This window comes from Pagrus pagrus (assembly GCF_965226575.1).
Source record: "Pagrus pagrus genome assembly, chromosome: 8".
In the NCBI taxonomy this organism is placed as follows: domain Eukaryota; kingdom Metazoa; phylum Chordata; class Actinopteri; order Spariformes; family Sparidae; genus Pagrus; species Pagrus pagrus.
Window position 1 is genome coordinate 10,768,779 of NC_140192.1, and position 17,944 is coordinate 10,786,722.

Below are 17,944 nucleotides of genomic sequence, written 5' to 3' on the forward strand. Positions count from 1 at the left end.
CACCTCCTGATGCTCCAGGTTAGCCACTCAGGGCTCGTTCAAATGTATTCAGGTCTCTCGATGTGGTCACTAAACCCTGATCAGCCTCAACATTAAATCCTCTGACAGGTGACGTGAGCAACACTGATCCTTACATCAATGAAATGCTCTGCTTGGAGACTTGGGGTTCTGGCATTCATGTGGAGGCAATTTGATATAAATCACTCATCAAAACACTGTTGCAGACCAAGTAGGGCTTCAGCTTCTCACGGCAACAGCACTCCCCAGTAGCAGTGGTCCCCCCCAGCAGAACAGTACATTGTCAAACTGCAAAAACTGCTCAGGAATGGCAAGACAACAAGACAAAGAGCTCAAGGCGTTGACCTGATTTCCCCAAAATCCCAATCCCATCAAGCACCTGTAGGATGTGCCAGAGCAAATCCAATCCACAGAGGCCCCTTGGCTTTCTCTGGGTTTGAACATTATGAGAAGTACACAACTCAGCTAAATACATAACAAAGACCTCATCGTCTTTAGACGTTTTAATGCAGAATTCCTACATATGAAATATTTAAGTAGTTGATTAGAAGACTACTTTTCATACTCACTCTCCCAGCAAATTACTTAATGCAATGCTGTTCCCCATTTTGTAGTGCTGAAATTAATTCCGTTGTCACTTCATCATTACGTGACTGACAGTCTCCGGTTGATTACAGTGAGAATATAGGAATATAGTCCAGAAACGTGTTTATGCAAAAACACAGACCGTTAAAATACCAATTGAAGGCGGAACAAAAGAATAAATCTGCCGGAACATGATAGTGTAACAACCAGCGGAAGTAAACAGAAGACAGGCCCCAGTCGGTGTAGCTGCATGAATACATTCAGTTAACATTAACGAATTAGTCTAATCAGCTAAACTTCGACACACATTAATTGTAGGAAAACAACAATGTCTTCAGCTGAGAGTTTGAGAGAGTTTGTCAGCGAGCGACTAACTGCTGCTGCTGAAGAAATATTCGGAGCTTTTAAAAAAACTATCGTCGAGTACGAGGAAGAGATCGACCGTCAGCGCAGACTGCTGGATGCCGTGTTGAAACGTGAAATAAAGTTACACAGAATAGGTGTGTAAAATGTTATTACTTTAAAAAAAACGAAAATTGGTGGAGTCGATGTGTGTGTTTTTTTGTTTGTTTTTTTGCTCGCATAGCTGCATTTTCATCTTCATGTGCAGCTCCCACTTGAGGTCCTGCGTAAATGATGCCGCTGTTGGTGTATTTGGGGGGAAGAGAAAAGTAGAGGGGAAAGGTCTGATGGCCTGGAAGTCAGACACATGTTATATTCATTCACAAATTCAGTGTAAATGGTGAAATCAGGTGGAACAGTGTTCAAACAGCTGCTAAGTCTTTGCAGGTAAGATGCACTTTAGACAGACTGGCCGGTACAGGGATGCTACGACAAGATTACACTTTTTCAAGGAAATAATCAACTTAATGTGTTGCATTTAATGCCGAATTTACAAGAAGGGACAAGTGATTTAGAATTTGCCATTTCAGTTTTGAGAACGTTATTTAAGCCTCTCCTTAATCAACAAAACTCCCCAAATCCAACAATTTGCCATGGGAGTTTGGGGTGGGTAAGATGTGCAGTGTAGAGTAAGTCAAATTAACTCAAAATATGTCACGCTACAACTTTTTTGCTGCTTGATACTAAAGCTCACTGTTAAAAGAATGTGGTCATATGCGACCCGGACCACCTCTGAATGTGGTGTTTAGATCTCAGTTTCATGCCAAAAGCGTCTTGGGGAGATTCACACCTGAGCTTAGAGCTCTCCGCTTGTGATTGGTTCATTCAGGACAGATGTTAATACCAGGACCGAAGAGGGTCTGTAATTTATTTTGCTCTCTGTCCCTGCAGAGCTCCCGCAGCAACATGTCTGTACAGAGGAGGAGATTCTCGCTGACCAGCAGCTCTGTAACCAGGAGAGGAACTCCAGTCTGGACCATGAGGACCCAGAGCCTCCACACATTAAAGAGGAACAGGAGGAACTCTGCACCAGTCAGGAGGGAGAGCAGCTTGTAGTGAAGCTGGAGACTGACACCTTTATGTTGATTCCTACTTATGAGGAAAGCGACCACAGTGAACCTGAACCTATAATTGACCACCAGCTCCTCTCTGACAACTCCCACGTAGCTGAGAGTCAAGATCAGAAAGAAGGCGAGCAGGAAGACTCAGGATCAACTAGAGATACAGAGTCAGAACAAATGGAAAGATTTCACAATAGTGGAAGTTACAGTAATGATGTGTACAACCCTAACTGGTCGGACAATCGTAATTCTCACACAGTTAAAAAGTCTTTCATATGTGACACGTGTGGAAAGTCCTTCAACTGTAAGTCCAAATTGAATGTACACATGAGAACCCACACAGGTGAGAAGCCATATTCTTGCGACACCTGTGGGAGAAGATTCAGTCGGACATCAGACTTAAACATACATATAAGGACCCACACAGGTGAGAAACCATATACGTGTAAAATATGCGGCAAAGGGTTCAAACAAAGCAGTGCCTTGTGGGTCCACGTTAGAACGCACACAGGTGAGAAACCGTACCTTTGTAAAATATGTGGGAAAGATTTCTCGCGCAATGATTGCTTGACAATCCACATGAGAAGAGCCCACACTGGTGAGAAACCCTACATCTGCAACTTCTGCGGGAAAGGATTTGTCATTAGGTCTGATTTGTCAAGCCATATTAAGTTGCATACAGGCAAGTGGCCATGAATTTTCAGTTCAGTTTGTAGTGGTTCATGGTCAAAATGCACCAGAACTTAAAAAAAGGAGGAGCCACATAATTGTACAACTTGTGGGAAAACTTTTACTGAAATCACATAATTAAAAAAACACTTGAGAATCAGCAAAAACAGGAGAAACCATCGAGCTGAAAGTCCTGTGGAGACGTGTTCACCAATGAAGCAGTATATTTTCAACAATGAAAGTTTTGTTAAACCTTTGAACTATTTTTATATACTAAAGTTATATAAGTGGACTGTGAACTCTTTGAAGCTGAGATGCTGGCTCACTTATTTTGTCACCATGCCAACGAGTCTTTTCTTTTCTGCAGCATGTTATTTTGTTTAGTACTTTTATGCATTTTGTTATTGGTTCAACTTGACATACTTAAGAGTTGGAGGACAAACACAAACTGTAGTTGGTGTGCAGCATGGTGTTTTGATGTTCATTTTTTATCTCATGTATTTATTCTAACAAAAAAGCCATGTAACATGATAATGTAACAATACCAGATTCACAGTGAAGTCTAAAGCTATCCGCTCTAAAGCTTCAATTAAAAAAATAAATCTGAGCTTGATGTATTTTTTTGCATTGAGGTTAATTTTAGGTCATCTACATATAATTTACTACATACAAGGCAAATATTGTTACCTTCTTTCAGCTTCCCAACCCGAGACGTCCATGCGCCTCCCAGGTGTGCGATTGTGAAAACCAAAAGTGCCTGTACCAATGGAATGAAACAATTGAAATTAACACATATTGTCCAAGGATGGTTCCTTCTGCTCTTGGATGAACAGTACTGTAGAGTGAGTTAGCAGACAGGCATGTAGCTTAGTATCTACACAGCACCCTGGGCTCCAAGGTCCTGAGAGAGCAGTTCACTCTTTATTGTGAACTCTGGGCCACATCAGAAGAGATGGAGTTGGTGACAGTTAATGTGTCAGGTTGTACAGATTTGGTAGGTGCCAAGATATGATTATTTTATTATTTCAGCCTGGAAGAGTGAAATTCATGCTGTTTAGACAAAACAACCCAAAATATCATGTAGGTAATATTTGATCGTCAAGTGACTTATACTTAAAAGAAGGATGCATTATTTGACAGAGACAATTTAGATCTGCCAAGATTTGACCCCATCCCTTAACTCTGTCTCTTGAGATTGCTTCAACACAACATAATGTGGTAACTTGTTGTCAGGGTGGATTTCATGCATGTGACACAAAAATTATGTAGTAATGACATCAGTAATTTAAATAAAATATTGTGTAAATGTCTTGCATTGACAGGGGTCATCTGTATAATTATTAATTTGGTGTGGCTTCGTGTAAATATATTTGACCAACAATACAGTCACAGATTTAATGAACATTTTGAATGCTTCAATAATTACACTGTGGCACAGGCGATCTGCTATCAGAATAGGTCTACTGCTATTTCTTTAATAAACACAAATTAATATGTGCGAAGCAACAAAAAAAAGATGGCTGTTCTTGAGATAGATAAACATCCTTGCAGCTAATATGAAACAGACAAGTTTTGAATGAAAAGTCATCAGTTGAAAGCGGAACTAAGCTCCCGGACCAAGGTAGGTCCGTGTACGTTTCGTTAGTTTGATTTTTCCTTTAAACCGAACTGTCAGAAAACGAAAGTAAGCTGGTAATTTGGTTTTCCGTTTCAAACCAAAAAACAAAAAAACAAAATTCAGGCTGTTTTTTTCGTTTTTTGGTTTTTGGTTTTAAAACGAAAAAACGAGGAAACCAAAATCAAATTACGATTAAATTTTGATTGTCTTTTCGTTTTTTGATCTTAAACAGCACATTAAGGCCGATGACTGACCGGAAGTGTCTGAACTTCAAAATAAAAGCCCAGTGAATTAAGTTTTAGCCGTAGACAGTAGATGAATGGCCTATAAAAAAAAATTCTTCTTTGTAAATGTTGTGTTTTGAGCACATTAATACATATTCAAAGCTGTGTTTATTTTTACACATTAGCGACAAGCTCATCGTTTAGTTCATCTTCTCCTCGCTGCGCTGGGTCTCTGTCTCCGCTGCGCACGCTGTAGCGCTTCGCTTCCATTCAGTCAGATCATTTTCACAGCGTGTTCTGCCGCCCGTCTCCGGTCCCAACCGGGCTCCGGACACGGAGCAGAGACTGTCCGACAGGCTGTCCCTCTTTGAAGCAGAGGATGAGGTCAGCTTCACTCCCGCTTCTGATCTTAAACAACACTGAACTTCAAAATAAAAGCCCAATGAATTGAATTATAGCCATAGACTGTGCTGACTCAATCCGACCCTGAGATCTCCAACCCCGGGCATATTTGGCCGGTGGCAGCGGCCTGTTTCCCTTTATTCGTTTTTTGGTTTTGACAGAAAAACGGATTATACTTTCATACCCGGACCATTCACACTAAAAGCTTAAGCACCAATTAAAAAATCCCAAACAATGTTATGTGCTTTTAAATCTCAATGATGATAAAATATGTCAAATCTATAGTATAGTCTATGGTATACTCTATCTGTAGAACTTATTTGGTCATGTGGCACTTGTTCTTTGATTATCATGACTGTTTCTTGTACCTTTTGTTTTCTGTTCCTGCAGAGCTCCAACAGCAACATGTTTATAAGGAGGAGGAGGTTCTCTCTGACCGGCAGATCTGTAACCAGGAGAGGAGCTTCAGTCTGGACCAAGAGGACCCAGAGCCTTCACAGATTAAAGAGGAACTCTGCACCAGTCAGGAGGGAAAGCAGCTTGTAGTGAAGCAGGAGACTGATACCTTTATGTTGACTCCTGCATATGAGGACAATGAACCTGAACCTGAAAGTGAACACCAGCTCCTCTCGGACAACTCTCATGTAGCTGAGAGTCAAGACCAGAAAGGAGGCAAGCATGGTGACTCAGGATCAACTAGAAATACAGAGCCAGAACCAAAGGAAGGACATTACAAAACCAAAAGTCGCTGTAATAATGTTTATAAACCTAACCAGTCAGAGGTTGACTGTAATAGAAAGAGAGGGGGAAAGCCTTTCAAATGTGACAGTTGTTGGAAAGCTTATACGTGCAGGGCAAAGTTAAATATTCACATGAGATCCCACACAGGTGAGAAGCCGTACATTTGCAAGACCTGCAGGAAAAGATTCAGTGCCAATTCAGCATTGAACAGGCATCTGAGCATCCACACAGGTGAGAAGCCATATTCTTGCAATACGTGTGGAAGAAATTTCCGAATTGTCAGTGACTTGAATTTCCACATGAGAATCCACACAGGAATAAAGCCGTATACTTGCAAAACATGTGGGAAGGGTTTTTTGCGTAGTAGTGCCTTGTCAGCCCACCTGAGAGTCCACACAGGTGAGAAACCATATTCTTGCAACACATGTGGGAAGGATTTTTCGCATTATACAGCCTTGACAGTCCACATGAGAATCCACACAGGTGAGAAACCATGTTCTTGCAAAACATGTGGAAAAGGTTTCCGAAGTCTAAGTAACTTGAAAGTCCACATGAGAGCCCACACGGGTTAGAAACTGCATTCATGCAAAATGTGGGAAATATTTTAAATGTAGTAGTGCCTTGTCAATCCACAGGAGAACCCACACATGTTAATAGCAGTTGCTAAATGTGAGAGGGTCTTACAGACTTAACTTTTTGTAAATATCTTGTGTTTTTCTATTTATTTTCTATTTGATATTTCTTTGCATATTTTTCTGATTCATACTTGTACTGTTGCACCTCGAGTAAATAAAGACGATATTAATCTTTAAAAAAAATATTTCTATTGTTTCTGTTTTTTGGTTCAACTTGTAAAAGTTGTGATCTTGGGCTTTAAGGGTGACGCAAAATGTAATTAACACTTTAAATGTAACAAATTTTCTGCTGCCGCTTAAGTGAAAGAACTGGTTTGCAATGCTGGTACATTTATTTGCTTCATTCATTTTCAAAGTAATATGGCTGTGAAATAAACGTACAACAAACTAGATGAAATGTCTTTTTAAATAAGTATCAATAATATTTTGTCGAGTTAAATACAGTATATATTTTCCACTTCCAGGTTAAAATAACAGCAAGTGGGGCACTGTCATCCAACACAGTACCTACGCTAGTGTGCAAGAAAGAGAAAATATATATTTAAAGGGTTTTAAAAAAACAAGGTCTGTGAAGCGGAACCACCATAAATTCCGCTGTCGGAACATAATGGTGTAACATCCAGCGGAAGTAAACAGAGGGCGCCAGTTGCTTCACCTGCATGGATCGACTGACTTAGCACAAAGAGGTTTTCTGTTATTATACTGTAGGTAATTAAACAACAATGTCTTCAGTCGAGCATTTGAGAGAGTTTGTCAACGAGCGACTAACTGCTGCTGCTGAAGAAATATTCGGAGTTTTTACTAAAACTATCGTCGAGTACGAGGAAGAGATCGACCGTCAGCGCAGACTGCTGGATATCATCTTGAAACCTGAAGTGAAGTTACAAAGGATAGGTGTGTAAAACTTCGTTATTTATTGACACTTAAGAGAGGAACTCGGATTATCATTTGCTCGCATTTTACAAGTACATTTTCACATTTTTTTAAATGATTACACAGTGATGTGCGAGTTGTTTCCTCTGTTTTTACAGTCTTTTGTAACTGCGGTCAAGCCACCACACAACTAGAAACACTTGGTCAAGCCACCCCACACGTTATTTTGCGGTGCGCGCATACACTGCACATTACGGTAATGGCGAGAAAAGACTCGTTTCAAATTAAAAGCAGGCTTCCACAACGAAACCAGGACGTCACAAATACTCACGTCGCGCTGAGGTAGCCCTTCAGAATAAAAGTCTGTTACACTTTCATATTTCCTTTACATTAATGTTTACTCTTAAAAAATTAATGAAAAAACTACCAGTTATTACTGGACTGTTCCACTTCAGACTGATAGTACTCGACCTCAGGGTGACACTGGGAAAAAATCAGGTCAATCTGATGTTGCATTTCAGAATAAAGGCTCTTTGAACTTTCATAATTCTCTGTATTATATGTACAGTATGATTAATTGTTTTTTTTAAAAACTACCCGTTATTACTGGACCTTTCCACTTCAGACTGATAGTACTCGACCTCAAGATGACACCCAAAAAAAATCAGGTCATTCTGATGTTGCATTTCAGAATAAAAGCCCTCTGGACTTTCATATTTCTCTGTACATTAGGATTCATATTTATTAAAAACTACCCGTTATTACTGGACCTTTCCACTTCAGACTGATAGTACTCGACCTCGAGATGACACCCAAAAAAAATCAGGTCAATCTGATGTGGCATTTCAGAATAAAAGCCCTCTGGACTTTCAAATTTCTCTGTACATTAGGATTCATATTTCTTAAAGACTACCCGTTATTATTGGGCCATTCCACTCCAGACTGATAGTACTCGACCTCAAGATGACACCCAAAAAAAATCAGGTCAATCTGATGTGGCATTTCAGAATAAAAGCCTTTTGAACTTCCATAATTCTCTGTATTATATGTACAGTAGGATTAATTGTTTTTTTAAAAACTATCCGTTATTACTGGACCTTTCCACTTCAGACTGATAGTACTCGACGTCAAGATGACACCCAAAAAAAATCAGGTCAATCTGATGTGGCATTTCAGAATAAAAGCCCTTTGAACTTTTAAATTTGACTGTACTCTATGTACATTAGGACTCATATTTCTTAAAGACTACCCGTTATTATTGGGCCATTCCACTCCAGACTGATAGTACTCGACCTCAAGATGACACCCAAAAAAAATCAGGTCAATCTGATGTGGCATTTCAGAATAAAAGCCTTTTGAACTTCCATAATTCTCTGTATTATATGTACAGTAGGATTAATTGTTTTTTTAAAAACTATCCGTTATTACTGGACCGTTCCACTTCAGACTGATAGTACTCGACGTCAAGATGACACCCAAAAAAAATCAGGTCAATCTGATGTGGCATTTCAGAATAAAAGCCTTTTGAACTTTCATATTTCTCGGTACAGTAGGACTCATATTTCTTAAAAACTACCCGTTATTATAGGGCCATTTCACTCCAGACTGATAGTACTCGACCTCGAGATGACACCCACAAAAAATCAGGTCAATCTGATGTTGCATTTCAGAATAAAAGCCCTCTGGACTTTCATATTTCTCGGTACAGTGGGACTCATATTTCTTAAAGACTACCCGTTATTATTGGGCCATTCCACTCCAGACTGATAGTACTCGACCTCAAGATGACACCCAAAAAAAATCAGGTCAATCTGATGTGGCATTTCAGAATAAAAGCCTTTTGAACTTCCATAATTCTCTGTATTATATGTACAGTAGGATTAATTGTTTTTTTAAAAACTATCCGTTATTACTGGACCTTTCCACTTCAGACTGATAGTACTCGACGTCAAGATGACACCCAAAAAAAATCAGGTCAATCTGATGTGGCATTTCAGAATAAAAGCCCTTTGAACTTTTAAATTTGACTGTACTCTATGTACATTAGGACTCATATTTATTAAAGACTACCCGTTATTATTGGGCCATTCCACTCCAGACTGATAGTACTCGACCTCAAGATGACACCCAAAAAAAATCAGGTCAATCTGATGTGGCATTTCAGAATAAAAGCCTTTTGAACTTCCATAATTCTCTGTATTATATGTACAGTAGGATTAATTGTTTTTTTAAAAACTATCCGTTATTACTGGACCTTTCCACTTCAGACTGATAGTACTCGACGTCAAGATGACACCCAAAAAAAATCAGGTCAATCTGATGTGGCATTTCAGAATAAAAGCCCTTTGAACTTTTAAATTTGACTGTACTCTATGTACATTAGGACTCATATTTATTAAAGACTACCCGTTATTATTGGGCCATTCCACTCCAGACTGATAGTACTCGACCTCAAGATGACACCCAAAAAAAATCAGGTCAATCTGATGTGGCATTTCAGAATAAAAGCCTTTTGAACTTCCATAATTCTCTGTATTATATGTACAGTAGGATTAATTGTTTTTTTAAAAACTATCCGTTATTACTGGACCGTTCCACTTCAGACTGATAGTACTCGACGTCAAGATGACACCCAAAAAAAATCAGGTCAATCTGATGTGGCATTTCAGAATAAAAGCCTTTTGAACTTCCATAATTCTCTGTATTATATGTACAGTAGGATTAATTGTTTTTTTAAAAACTATCCGTTATTACTGGACCGTTCCACTTCAGACTGATAGTACTCGACGTCAAGATGACACCCAAAAAAAATCAGGTCAATCTGATGTGGCATTTCAGAATAAAAGCCTTTTGAACTTTCATATTTCTCGGTACAGTAGGACTCATATTTCTTAAAAACTACCCGTTATTATAGGGCCATTTCACTCCAGACTGATAGTACTCGACCTCGAGATGACACCCACAAAAAATCAGGTCAATCTGATGTTGCATTTCAGAATAAAAGCCCTCTGGACTTTCATATTTCTCGGTACAGTGGGACTCATATTTCTTAAAAATTACCCGTTATTATTGGGCCATTCCACTTCAGACTGATAGTACTCGACCTCAAGATGACACCCACAAAAAATCAGGTCAATCTGATGTTGCATTTCAGAATAAAAGCCCTCTGGACTTTCATATTTCTCGGTACAGTGGGACTCATATTTCTTAAAAATTACCCGTTATTATTGGGCCATTCCACTTCAGACTGATAGTACTCGACCTCAAGATGACACCCAAAAAAAATCAGGTCAATCTGATGTGGCATTTCAGAATAAAAGCCTTTTGAACTTCCATAATTCTCTGTATTATATGTACATTAGGATTCATATTTCTTAAAGACTACCCGTTATTATTGGGCCATTCCACTCCAGACTGATAGTACTCGACCTCAAGATGACACCCAAAAAAAATCAGGTCAATCTGATGTGGCATTTCAGAATAAAAGCCTTTTGAACTTCCATAATTCTCTGTATTATATGTACAGTAGGATTAATTGTTTTTTTAAAAACTATCCGTTATTACTGGACCGTTCCACTTCAGACTGATAGTACTCGACGTCAAGATGACACCCAAAAAAAATCAGGTCATTCTGATGTTGCATTTCAGAATAAAAGCCCTTTGAACTTCCATAATTCTCAGTATTATATGTACAGTGGGATTATTATTATTATAATTTTTTTTAAAACTACCCGTTATTACTGGACCGTTCCACTTCAGACTGATAGTACTAGACCTCGAGATGACACCCACAAAAAATCAGGTCAATCTGATGTTGCATTTCAGAATAAAAGCCCTCTGGACTTTCATATTTCTCGGTACATTAGGATTCATATTTCTTAAAAACTACCCGTTATTACTGGACCGTTCCACTTCAGACTGATAGTACTCGACCTCAAGATGACACCCAGAAAAAATCAGGTCAATCTGATGTGGCATTTCAGAATAAAAGCCTTTTGAACTTTCATATTTCTCGGTACAGTAGGAGTCATATTTCTTAAAAACTACCCGTTATTATTGGGCCATTTCACTCCAGACTGATAGTACTCGACCTCGAGAAGACACCCACAAAAAATCAGGTCATTCTGATGTTGCATTTCAGAATAAAAGCCCTTTGAACTTTTAAATTTGACTGTACAGTAGGACTCATATTTCTTAAAAACTACCCGTTATTACTGGAAGTTCAAAGGGCTTTTATTCTGAAATGCAACATCAGATTGACCTGATTTTTTTTGGGTGTCATCTCGAGGTCGAGTACTATCAGTCTGAAGTGGAACGGTCCAGTAATAACGGGTAGTTTTTAAGAAATATGAGTCCTACTGTACAGTCAAATTTAAAAGTTCAAAGGGCTTTTATTCTGAAATGCCACATCAGATTGACCTGATTTTTCCTGGGTGTCATCTCGAGGTCGAGTACTATCTGTCTGAAGTGGAATGGCCCAATAATAACGGGTAGTTTTTAAGAAATATGAGTCCTACTGTACCGAGAAATATGAAAGTTCAAAAGGCTTTTATTCTGAAATGCCACATCAGAATGACGTGATTTTTTCTGGGTGTCATGTTGAGGTCGAGGACTATCAGTCTGGAGTGGAATGGCCCAATAATAACGGGTAGTTTTTAAGAAATATGAGTCCTAATGTACATAGAGTACAGTCAAATTTAAAAGTTCAAAGGGCTTTTATTCTGAAATGCCACATCAGATTGACCTGATTTTTCCTGGGTGTCATCTCGAGGTCGAGTACTATCAGTCTGAAGTGGAACGGTCCAGTAATAACGGGTAGTTTTTAAGAAATATGAGTCCTACTGTACAGTCAAATTTAAAAGTTCAAAAGGCTTTTATTCTGAAATGCCACATCAGATTGACCTGATTTTTCCTGGGTGTCATCTCGAGGTCGAGTACTATCAGTCTGAAGTGGAATGGCCCAATAATAACGGGTAGTTTTTAAGAAATATGAGTCCTAATGTACATAGAGTACAGTCAAATTTAAAAGTTCAAAAGGCTTTTATTCTGAAATGCAACATCAGAATGACCTGATTTTATTTGGGTGTCATCTTGACGTCGAGTACTATCAGTCTGAAGTGGAACGGTCCAGTAATAACGGATAGTTTTTAAAAAAACAATTAATCCTACTGTACATATAATACAGAGAATTATGGAAGTTCAAAAGGCTTTTATTCTGAAATGCAACATCAGAATGACCTGATTTTTTTTGGGTGTCATCTTGACGTCGAGTACTATCAGTCTGAAGTGGAACGGTCCAGTAATAACGGATGGTTTTTAAAAAAACAATTAATCCTACTGTACATATAATACAGAGAATTATGGAAGTTCAAAAGGCTTTTATTCTGAAATGCCACATCAGATTGACCTGATTTTTTTTGGGTGTCATCTTGAGGTCGAGTACTATCAGTCTGGAGTGGAATGGCCCAATAATAACGGGTAATTTTTAAGAAATATGAGTCCCACTGTACCGAGAAATATGAAAGTCCAGAGGGCTTTTATTCTGAAATGCCACATCAGATTGACCTGATTTTTCCTGGGTGTCATCTCGAGGTCGAGTACTATCAGTCTGAAGTGGAATGGCCCAATAATAACGGGTAATTTTTAAGAAATATGAGTCCTACTGTACCGAAAAACATGAAAGTTCAGAGGGCTTTTATTCTGAAATGCAACATCAGAATGACCTGATTTTTTGTGGGTGTCATCTCGAGGTCGAGTACTATCAGTCTGAAGTGGAACAGTCCAGTAATAACGGGTAGTTTTTTAATCTATTTTTTCTACGTTAACATTAATATTAAGGAAATATGAGCGTGTAACAGGCTTTTACTTTGAAAAGGCTAGATCAGATCGACGTGAGTATTTGTTACGTCCTGGTTTCGTTGTGGAAGCCTGCTTTTAATCTGAAACGAGTCTTTTCTCGCCATTACCGTAATGTGCAGTATATGCGCGCACCGCAAAATAACGTGTGGGGTGGCTTGACCAAGTGTTTCTAGTTGTGTGGTGGCTTGACCGCAGTCTTCTTACAATAATTTTGTCAGTGTGCATTATAATAATTATAATGATAATGATCTTTATGTAAATAAACAAATAAATACATGATCTTTATGTAAGTAAATAAAGATTGTTTTCCTGTATTATTGGGGAGTAAGAATACATTCAGGTGTAACCGGCACTATATAAGGGCTGTAGCCGTGCGTAATGGCTGTGCCACATGATACAATGGCTGCTTTGTCATTGCTTGAGGACGTTACCAATGCGCAATTTAGGCTAGAGTGATCTCTCAGGGACCATACTGATGTTTTGGCACTCAGTGATGACCGTTCATCAAGCGGAGGGAGACATGGATCCCCTCTCCTCCTCCAGTAACTCAAAATAATACTTGTTTTTGTCTGTCAGTTTGATTATCATTACTTCAAATTCCCAGTCCATACAATTACAGTTCATCTTCTTCAACTTCTTCTTTCCTTCTGACATTTCTCCTCGACACTAAACTAAATTATGGCCCTTTATATGCAAACTATAAAGGCGTGTTTAGAGCCTTTATAGTAAATTGTGGGGATGGTCAGATGGCTCGTGTACGTGTGAATAATTTCAGGATGATTGAGATGCATGAGGAAAAGACACGTGGGAACAGACGTAAAAAGACTGAATATGCATGTTACCTGTTGTGTGAACACAGATGTCTACACCTGAAAATACACCAAGTTTTATGCGTTTGGCCCCAGGTGCTGGAGGATGGAGTAGAGGGCCATGTTTAGTGCATTGTTTACAGGACTGTTGGCTCTGCAGGGGGTCCAGAATTGGGTCAGTGGCAACAGGTGGGACAACACAGGGTGCTCAAATGACTTCATAATAGCAGAGATCAGGGCGACACGTCTGTAGTCATTTAGTCCAGTGGTTCTTGGTTTTTGCGGGATGGGGGATGATGATGGAGGTTTTGAAGCATGCTGGCACATGGCATGTCTCCAGTGAGGTGTTAAAGTTATTTGTGAACACGGAGACCTTTATTCTTTTTGTTCTCTGTTGGTCCAGAGCTCCCACAGCAACATGTCTGTACAGAGGAGGAGGAATTTGCTGACCAGCAGCTCTGTAACCAGGAGAGGAACTCCAGTCTGGACCAAGAGGACCGAGAGCCTTCACAGATTAAGGAGGAACAGGAGAAACTCTGCATCAGTCAGGAGGGAGAGCAGCTTGTACTGAAGCTGGAGACTGATACCTTTATGTTGACTCCTACTTATGAGGAAAGTGACCACCAGCTCATCTGTAACAACTCTCATGTCGCTGAGAGTCAAGATCAGAATGAAGGCAAGCACAGAGACTTTGGATCATCTAGGAATACAGAGACAAACCCAAAGGAAAGCCATCACGGCAGTGAAAGTCGCATTAATAATGTATACAACACTAACTGGTCAGAGATTTACTGTAATGCTCTCACAGGTAAATCGTCTTTTAAATGTGACACATGTGGAAAAGCCTTTAAGTTTAATTCGAATTTGATTATTCACCAGAGAATCCACACAGGTGAGAAGCCGTTCCTTTGCAAAATATGTGGGAAAGAATTCTCACGTAAAGATGCCTTGACAATCCACATGAGAAGAGCTCACACTGGTGAGAAACCATACCTTTGTAAGATCTGCGGGAAAAGATACTTTGATGCCTCTCATTTGGCAAAGCATAGAAGATCACATACAGACGGTTCAGCATCGACATCACAATGTGAACATGCGCAGTAGTCACATCACCAGACATGCTTTTTTTTGTTATGTTTTTTTGCTGCTTGATACAAAAGGAAAACTCCAGGGTTCTCATTGTCTAATGAGTGGCATGCAGAAGGAGAGACAAGAGGAGCGGGCAGGCGAGAATAGAAAAGTGACATGATCTCAATGAGGACCTGAAAAGGGAGATGGGCATAAAAGAGTACTGGCACCGTGTGAGAGGTGTGAGGAAAAGTCACGGTATGCCAAAGATTAAAATATAGAAGTGCCCGCACTTCAGTCACTGGATGTGTGTTTCTCCAGTAGTTGCCCATAATATACCTCGGCAAAATTACACGAATGTAGTATATGCTGTTCAATGCAGCCTACGACAGTACTTATCACCTACCTACAATGCTGTACTGAGTTCTCGCCCCAGACAGCTTAACAACCATTAACACCTGGGCGCACCTAGCCTTAGCGACCCACATGAAGACTGGTATGACCAACGACCCACAAGTGGCCCTAACGACTCTGTAAGGACACACCCTAGCAGAGTTTAAAAGCCAGCCAACTCCTCCAGTTAGTTAAAACTTAAGAAGCCTTCAGGATGAGAGGTGAAACATCTTCAAGAAACTGAAACAAGTCCAGTTGCCTACGATACAGCACCTAGATTTACAATGACCCGGGCGACTGAGAACCTTCATTAACTTTACCTTCACTGGTTAATTCAGTTAACTCAAAGAGTAGTTTATCTTTTAAACTTGTTAATTGTAATGAAGCAACAATGTCTTCAGTTGATTGTTTGAGAGAGTTTGTCAACGAGCGACTAACTGCTGCTGCTGAAGAAATATTCAGAGTTTTTAAAAAAACTATTGTCGAGTACGAGGAAGAGATCGGACGTCAGCGCAGACTGCTGGATGTCGTTTGTAAACCTGAAATAAAGTTACAAAGGATAGGTGAGCAATATTTAGGTATTATATTAATAACACAGGAAACGTACACATGTATATAATATCCCAGTCCTCTACTTTTTTTCTTTATCATCATAACAGTATTTTATTCCTGTTGTTTTCTGTCCCTGCAGAGCTCCAACAGCAACATGTTCACAGGGAGGAGGAAGTTCTGGCCGACCAGCAGCTCTGTGACCAGGAGAGGAACTCCAGTCTGGACCAAGAGGACCCAGAGCCTCCACAGATTAAAGAGGAACAGGAGGAACTCTGCACCAGTCAGGAGGGAGAGGAACTTGTAGTGAAGCAGGAGACTGATACCTTTATGTTGACTCCTGAAAGTGACCACCTGCTCCTTTCTGACACCTCTCATGTAGCTGAGAGTCAAGCAGGCAAGCATGGAGACTCAGGATCAACTAGAAATGCAGAGCTAGAACCAAAGGAAGGACATTACAAAAGCGAAAGATACAGTAATAATGTTTATAAACCTAACAGGTCAGAGATTAACTGTAAGCCTCAGACAGGTAAAACTTCTTTCAAATGTAAATACTGTGGGAAAGAACATAAGTTTAAGTCACAATTTTATGAACATATAAGAACCCACACAGGTGAGAAGCCTTATTCTTGCGATATCTGTGGCAGACGGTTTCGCCGGACATCAGATTTAAATAACCACACAAGAATCCACACAGGTGAGAAGCCGTACCTTTGCAGAACGTGTGGGAAACGTTTCACACGTAGTGGTGCCTTGTTGGAGCACATGAGAATCCACACTGGTGAGAAGCCGTATTCTTGCCACACCTGTGGTAAACATTTCCGACTTAGCAGTGGCTTGAAAGTCCACACAAGAATCCACACTGGTGAGAAGCCGTATTCTTGCCACACCTGTGGTAAACATTTCCGACTTAGCACTTGCTTGAAAATTCACGAAAGAATCCACACAGGGGAGAGGCCGTACCTTTGCAAGTCCTGCGGGAAAAGATTTGTTAGCATTTCGGCATTGCAAAGGCACACGGAAACACACACAACTGGGAAGCCACATTCTTGTGAGGTATGTGGAAAAGATTTCCCACGTGGTGGTGCCTTGAAAATCCACATGAGAATCCACAAAGACAAGCTGTACGTCTGCCCGACCTGCAGGAAGAGATTCGGTGACATTTCATGCTTGAAAAGGCACATGAAAACCCACACTGGTGAGAAGCCACATTCTTGAAAAACTTAAAAAATATTTCCGACATGGCAGCGATTTGAAAGTCCATAGAAGCCACACAGGTGAAAAGTCGTTTACCTGCAAAACCTGAGAGTTTTTCAGACTTAATGGTGCCTTGATGGTCAACATGAGAAGGGCCCACACTAGTGAGAAGACATAAATGCAACAACTGTGGGAGAAGATAACGTTGTTTGTCACAGAGGCCTTGTATTAGCAAATTATGTATAAGATCTTGCAGTTCGTGGTCATAGTTTTATGAAAATGACATATTTGTAAAAACACCAGACGATCAATATCCAGAGGAGAAACATCGAGCTGAAACTCCTGTGAAGACTTGTTCACCTACTGCATGAAATACCCTTTTACGATAGCTACATGTCTGTAAGTGAATGTTTATAATTTCCCATTGAGAAGAGATCACAATATTTTAGTGTAATGAAGTATGAAGTAGTGCATTCGTTGTCAATAAAGGCGTCAAGCTTTGTTTAACCAACCTCCAATTTCTTCGTTCATATTACTGTACAGAACTGATTACTGGTGTTTTTTGTCTCCAATATTGTTTCTTTGAAATAATCTCCGACATCTTTTAAAAATCTTTGTTGCGCAGTGAGTGCACAGTTCCTACAATTAATTTTTTCTGCCAAAGAATTTTGTTAATAAAAATACATTTTCGTTACCACAGGTTATTGACACTGCTGTTCCCAAATTGATACAATGAATGATTAAGTTAACTTACAAGAGATATTAATCCAAGTGTAACTCAGAAATGTCATAATATGCACTGAGATAAAGTTAGAGCATGAATTGCTGCTGTCCTCATTTC

At 39.6% G+C, this 17,944-nt stretch overlaps 2 protein-coding genes across 4 annotated transcripts; both read left to right on the forward strand.

The window, feature by feature from the left end:
- Positions 1-830: 830 nt before the first annotated feature.
- On the forward strand, positions 831-3,342 carry LOC311260965 (uncharacterized protein). Its single transcript, XM_084359301.1, has 2 exons — positions 831-1,103; positions 1,897-3,342. The coding sequence occupies exons 1-2, from the start codon at positions 932-934 to the stop codon at positions 2,760-2,762; spliced, it is 1,038 nt and encodes a 345-aa protein (XP_084215427.1). The 5' UTR covers positions 831-931; the 3' UTR covers positions 2,763-3,342.
- A 3,652-nt stretch (positions 3,343-6,994) lies between these two features.
- LOC311261961 (uncharacterized protein) lies at positions 6,995-17,614 on the forward strand. Of its 3 annotated transcripts, none has more exons than XM_084361013.1 (3): positions 6,995-7,249; positions 14,300-14,875; positions 16,049-17,614. In XM_084361013.1, the coding sequence occupies exons 1-3, from the start codon at positions 7,078-7,080 to the stop codon at positions 17,122-17,124; spliced, it is 1,824 nt and encodes a 607-aa protein (XP_084217139.1). In that variant the 5' UTR covers positions 6,995-7,077; the 3' UTR covers positions 17,125-17,614. The 3 variants fall into 3 exon arrangements, with proteins under 3 accessions (XP_084217139.1, XP_084217140.1, XP_084217141.1); XM_084361014.1 differs by having other exon boundaries at positions 14,300-14,704; XM_084361015.1 differs by having other exon boundaries at positions 14,300-14,572.
- The last annotated feature ends 330 nt before the right edge of the window (positions 17,615-17,944 follow it).

Excerpts from the sequence above, each read along its gene's own strand:
- LOC311261961 (XM_084361013.1), top strand. The coding sequence starts at position 7,078 with ATGTCTTCAGTCGAGCATTTGAGAGAGTTTGTCAACGAGCGACTAACT. Across the intron at positions 7,250-14,299 it reads AGTGAAGTTACAAAGGATAG|AGCTCCCACAGCAACATGTC; the intron begins GTGTGTAAAACT and ends CTGTTGGTCCAG. Across the intron at positions 14,876-16,048 it reads CATGAGAAGAGCTCACACTG|AGCTCCAACAGCAACATGTT; the intron begins GTGAGAAACCAT and ends CTGTCCCTGCAG.
- LOC311260965 (XM_084359301.1), top strand. The coding sequence starts at position 932 with ATGTCTTCAGCTGAGAGTTTGAGAGAGTTTGTCAGCGAGCGACTAACT. Across the intron at positions 1,104-1,896 it reads AATAAAGTTACACAGAATAG|AGCTCCCGCAGCAACATGTC; the intron begins GTGTGTAAAATG and ends CTGTCCCTGCAG.